The sequence below is a fragment of the Grammomys surdaster genome, unplaced genomic scaffold (genome assembly GCF_004785775.1).
Source record: "Grammomys surdaster isolate TR1022 unplaced genomic scaffold, NIH_TR_1.0 166, whole genome shotgun sequence".
Taxonomy (NCBI): Eukaryota; Metazoa; Chordata; class Mammalia; order Rodentia; family Muridae; genus Grammomys; species Grammomys surdaster.
Window position 1 is genome coordinate 9,127,271 of NW_021604614.1, and position 6,115 is coordinate 9,133,385.

The 6,115-nt window shown below is 44.8% G+C and overlaps 1 protein-coding gene across 1 annotated transcript in view; it reads right to left on the reverse strand.

Moving 5' to 3' along the window:
- The window catches only part of Glt1d1 (glycosyltransferase 1 domain containing 1), a 76,864-nt gene that overhangs the window by 44,813 nt on the left and 25,936 nt on the right, over positions 1-6,115 (reverse strand). The window contains exons 5-6 of the mRNA XM_028766091.1: positions 2,328-2,364; positions 418-474 (exon numbers count right to left, since the gene is read on the reverse strand). Coding sequence (XP_028621924.1) covers positions 418-474; positions 2,328-2,364 — 94 coding nt within the window. The remainder of the gene's footprint in view (positions 1-417; positions 475-2,327; positions 2,365-6,115) is intronic.

Here is a 6,115-nt window from a genome sequence, read left to right on the forward strand (position 1 = left end):
ATGGACAGTCTATATTTAAAAGATTTTTCACGATAAACTTTTGTCCAACCAGCATCGCTGAGCTTATTTCACGCCGTGAACAGAAGCTGAAGTGGTTAAGTTTCTCTGAATTCCACCACAGACCAGAAGCAGCCCCTCCCCTGCACCACCTATGGGCTGTGTGCCTATGCCATCTTGCCAGATGACGGCATGAAACTCAGAGTAAGTGTACAGTCTCACACAAACCCACCGTTAGGAAGGCCTCCTAAGAAAACATCTAGGTGCACACTGGAAGGGTGGAAGTCACACTACTTGGTTATTGCAGATCGAAACATTGTAGAAAGAGAAAAGCAGGATCCAGCAAGATGCTTTGAAACATCTGATGGCAGATGGCGAGGGATGCTCCCGCAAAGGCCCTGGAAGGAAGTCATGCCGTACCTGATTGCTGGAGGAAGGTGTTCCAATTAAAATCGGCATTTGGTATTGTTGCAATTCCTGGTGGACGGAGTAGAAAAAAAAAAAAAAAAAAAAAGGAAGTTTTGACTCTTACAAATCCATTCAACTTCTTAGGCACTACAGTGCGGGTTTCCTGGGCTCCTGGGCTCAGAGGTTGAATGCACCTGTGGATTCCAGGGAGTGCGGCATCCCAGTCAACCACAATCCAACTTTGGGTGGTACAGACCTCGAGTTCTTTAAAGAGACTCATGACGTCATCTCAAACATTGACACTTGAACTCTACCGCTCTGGGTAAAGGTTCACCTTCACTTCCAATGCCTAAAATCAACATGCAACAAATCCTGTACCATTGTGCGCTCTCTGGCCTTTCCTCAGATGGAATTTTAAGTTAAATTTATTTTTATTAAAAATATAATACCACCTCCAGTGATGTCTGCCTCAAGCTCTAAGGGAAGCCAGGTATGTACAGAAAAAGGCTCTGAAGAAAGATAGGAAGAAAGAGGAGGGTTGAACTCATAAGCTGTATCATCCACCCACCTCTAACCTTGCTTCAGGGTCATCATTTGCCCAGAAAGTGCAGCTTAGGCAACTTCTGCACAGGACCTGCAGGCCTAAGACCTGTGAGATAGACACTTCCTCCAGTCTGTGCAGACAGCGCCAGACAAAGAGGTCAAGCCAGTTCACCAGGAGCCCAGTTTCTTTGGACAAGAAACAAAACAAGGAGGCCCCAGGCTCTGCCTACACTGACTCCAGAATACTTTACCAGCCTTTTGGCCACATCGGTTTTGCAATAGAGACTCCTATGACTAGGCTCTCATGTAACCCAGGCTGGCCTTGAACTCACTCAGTCTGAACCTTTCTAAGCTCACCTGCTGAGTGCTGGGGTCTCAGAGGTCCAGTGGCGTGATGAAACCAAGAGGGGCCTGTGTGTGGGGCTGCCACATTTCAGCACTCCCTGCCTCGGCCACTACACTAACTGAAGTCAATCCCAGGTCCTTCTTCGGACCCCTCTGTCCATACTCTGCCCTCAAGGACAGTGATTCGTAAGGGTCAGTGGAGCCAGATAAAAGAGCTGTGTGTCACTGTCACAGGCTACTACTGGGAGGAGGTGAAAATGGGGGTAGACCAGTCCATATCCCCCAGATCAAGATCAAGGCAAAGATTTGCCTCAGTTGTTATACAAGCTCAGGCCTATAATTCCAGCTAAGGCTAGAGATAGGATGGCTAGAAGTTCAAGGCCAATCTGAGTTAGAGAATCTATAGAAAGAAAAAACAAATAAAACACACATAGAGGGACAGTGAAGTCTATCACCACTGGTAGAATATATGATCATCTGTAGTTTTACTTATTGTTTTATAATTTTTCCCATCTCTCTTTTATTCTAATGTTAGAAAGCAACAGAAATTCATCATCTCTAGTTATTCTAAGTACCACTCAGAGGCTATATTACCTCAGCAGCCAACGTTCTCTTAATTAAAATATAGAGCAAGATGGCTCAGTAGATGAAGGTGTTTGCCACCAAGCCTGACTTCAATTCTTGGGACTCGTTTGGTGAAAAGAGAGAGCCAGTCAGGTGGTCGTAGCTGACAGCTTTAATCCTAGCCCTCAGGACAGAGGCAGGCAGATCTCTGAGTTCAAGGCCAGCCTGGTCTATGGAGTGAGTTCCAGGAGAAAACCAAGTTCTGAAAGTTGTCCTCTAACTTTCATGTGTGTCCAATGGTGTGTACGTGAACACAAATGAGTAAAGCAAATGGAATAAATTTTATAGGATATATATATGTGTGTGTGTGTGTGTATGTGTGTGTGTGTGTGTGTGTATTTTAATTATATATATTATACATTATATTAAAATATATTACACATATATTATATATATTTAAAAGTTCTTACCTTGACTCTGGACAAAGATCTTCCCAGTTGCATGTGGCTTTTGAAAGGGAAAGAGAAAGGGGAGAAGTTAATTTGATGGTCCAAGTATTCGATACTTTCAGAGACCAATATAATTAAATTACTCTTTTGGAAATATCTCTAAGTCACCCACAAATAGCTTGTTAGGAGCACAGCATTACTTCCATGGCTAAAAGGTTTTGCCATTAATAACAGAGAGTCTCTAAGAAGAACAAAGAAAAAAAGTCAGGCTTAATGCAGGGGCTATTCAGAGTCCCCGAAGCCCGGGAGTGTACCTGTCGCTGAAGCAGAGGTGGGTGGACAAGTGCCATTCGAGGATACTTTGTCCCCAAATGGAAAAGGGTGTATTGTCCATCCCTCAGGACAAAGGAGGAAAGAAAGAAGAGAGGACAAAGAGAGGATGGACAGAGGGAAGAAAAGGGGGAGAGGGGGTGAAGAAAAGGGGGAGAGAGGGTGGAGAAGAGGAGGAGGTGGGGGGGGAGACCTAAAGAGCACAAATGGTGGCCAGTGGGAAGGACAGGTTGACCTCAAGACCAGGCAGCGCCTTCAATGTTCCCAGAATCCCAGCAGGGACAGCTGTTTCCTCTTCTGCCCCCTCCCTCCTTTTCTCCCTCCTCCTCTCTTCATTCTCTTCCTCTCCTTCAATCTTATCCTTCTTCCTCTTCCTTCTCTCCTTTTCCCTTTGTACCAAGATCTCAGCTTTTTATTCTTTGTGGTGTTCTCTGGTAAAGGTGCAACAAGAGCCGCTAAATGGCAAAAAGCCCATTTCTCTAGAGCTAAGGGGCTAGTGCTTATTAAATGTCACATCTGGACAGAGGTGGGAGCTGGAGAGCGGCAGGGAATCCTCTGTCCCATAGCAGAGGAGACTCTCAAATGCTGTTGGTTGTGGGGTCAAAAATAGAGTCCTCTGGACATGAACAATGGGGACCAACACTGTATATTTTTATCTTGTGACCTAAATATCCTGACAAAGGCAGGAAGTGACTCGTGAAGCCAAAGATTATCATTCTGTCATGTGTAGACACACTCTACACACAAGCGCCCACACACACATACATATATGTGGGGCACAGCACCACCACTAACAAAGCAAGGCCCTGATACTGTAAGTGGCACACATACTGGTCCTCAAACTTATCTGTCAGGTTCGGGAACAGCTGTGGTGACAAAGCCCAGGCAGGCAGACACTCCATGGGAAGACAGGGAACCGGCCATGGGTATGAGGAAGAACAGCTTCCACTCCAGAACAGAGCTGTTCACTTCCGTTTGGGTTTGGCCTCAGCATTGATGTTTTTAATTTAACCCTTTGAACCACTGGCCTGCCAAAGCCTTCCCTGTCCTACTCAAGGTTCCATCCAGCTGATACAGGTGTTCCTGAGGGAATCTCTTGAATTTGAAAGCCCTTAGTAAGGAAGTATTTCAAAACTCACTTCTCAGCTAGGCACAGTAGAGTAAAGCAGGAAGATTGCCTCGAGTTTGAAGCCAGCATGGGATACATCAAGACCCTACCTCAAAACCAAAACGAGATCTCCTGTTTTAAAGAAGATAACAGAGGTAGTCTACAAAACCAAACATAAAACGAGGAGTGAGAACAGACAAGTCATCCCATGGCATCCTAGACCTCACCAGCACATACATGAGAGAATAAAGAACAAGTTCAAAAGGGATACTAGGTGAACCTTCAGCATGAGCTGTGGTCTTTAGGGACTCAGTGCTTCAGAGCAAGAGCTTTCTCGGGAACTTCCAGTCCACAAACCCTGTACTTGGACAGACATGTCTCCATAGACCTTGTGCCATGGCCTGAGTCCAGCTTTTGCCAGAATTCCAGACCTCTTGTCTTCAAGATCGAGGCCCGCCATGTTGGATTCCATACTCAGAACCATATCCCCATCTCAAGATTCCTCGTTGGTTGGTTGGTTGGTTGGTTTAAAAGAGGGCTTCCAGTAGCTGGGGCTAGTCTCAAACAAGCTAGGTAAGTAGCTAAGGATGACCTTGAGTACTGGATTCTTCACTTCTGAGTACTTGCATTACAGAGACACAGCATCAAGGTTTTGAGAGGCTGGAAGATGGAACTGGAGGTTTCCTACATGCTAAGGGGCCCGTGATCTACTGAACTATACCCAGCCTGGTTATAAATGCCTTCCATTTGCATTCACGTATGTTTACAGTGAAGCCCCACCTTGTTTTACCCTGTTATTTTCTCTCCTTGCTTGCTCAGAGATTTAGACGAAAAAGAGCAGGAGGGTAAAGAACCTCCTTTAGAAGCGCCAATCTGTGTGTAATCTGCATTGATACAATGTATGTTTAATCTTCATGGATACATTGTGTGAGCCTCGTGTGCAGGGGTGGTGATTTCCTCTAAGCAATTTATAACCATTATATAAGTCCTTTTAAGAAAGCTACAATCAGACGTCAATTTTTTTTTTTGTAATTTCAAATCAAAGTAATTCTTTTTTTTTTTTTTTTTTTTTTGCTGCCTGCGTTGAGCCTTGGATTCTGCATCCATTACAGGAACTCTTAATGCAGTTTCCGCCTGCAGAAAGTTTAATAGCAGAAGATTGGCCTTTTATATTAACCCGAGAGTGAGAGGTCTTTTTGTAACTGTGGTCTGATCTGTTTTTTCCTTTTGTCTTTGCCCTTGTCTTGGGGTGCTCCCGGGTCAGAGACAACTGTTATACTATTGTTCCATGCACCCACCCTTTATCCAAATGCTGTACTATCTCCAAAGCCTCCAAGCTAAGCCCTAGCCCCTCCCTGGTTGATTCTAGGCAGGTGCTCTACAGCTGAGCTCATTCCCAACTTTGCTGTGCCCCCTCCCATCCCGTTTTTAGTATTATTCTACACAATGGGTCTCTTACAAAGCCATGCTCATTTTAGAGCATGTTCCTTACAGGATGCTGGCTTTTCCCATTAAATAATTAGTCAGATTAAGTAATAAGTTCTCCCGAGCCTTAAAATGGAGTCTTAATACTCTCCCCCTTCCTCTTAAAATATCACACACACACACACAAAAAGCAGCTTCACTTCTCAGTGTTTTAGATTTTTCATTAGATCCCAAAGAAACAGCCACGAGAGATGAATGAATAGAGAAATTCACAAGTCTCCAGGTACGGCCATTTCTTCCCACGACAGAGTTCAGTTGCTGGCTTAATTAATTTTGCGTAGAAAAGGGAACTGAAAGGGACATCTTGACTTTCTCTACTTGTATTAGAAAAGTGTATTTCTACTGAGAATAGTAGCAAGGCTGCTCTGTCACCACACCCAACTTAATTACCTTTCTAAATGGAGGTGGAGGGGAAAAATGCAGTTTTAAGTTTTGAACTAGATTCTTTGCTTAAAAGCACATTGACATACATGATATCTATATATGTACATATTCTCTCCTTTTTAAAAATGTCCGGGGGGGGGGGGGGGCAGGGGGAGAGAAAAGGAGAGAATTGCATGCAGTATCCACAGAGGCCAGTAGAGGGCATAGGATCTCCCGGGACTGGAAATATAGATGCTTATAAGTTGTCATATGGATAATGGGAATTGGGCTAGCTGCAAGAACCACTGAGTCATCGCTGCAGCCTCCCTACTCTCTCTTTTGAAGTCACAAAGTGCCAGGCATGGTAGTGGCTTCAAAACCTTTAATCCCAGCTCTCAAGAGGCAGAGGCAGGCCCACCTGTTTGAGTTCAAGGTCAGCCTGGTGTTGTACATAGTGAGTTCCAGGCCAGCCAGGACTACATAGCGAGACCCTGCCTGAAGAAGGAGAGAGGGAGAGGGAGGG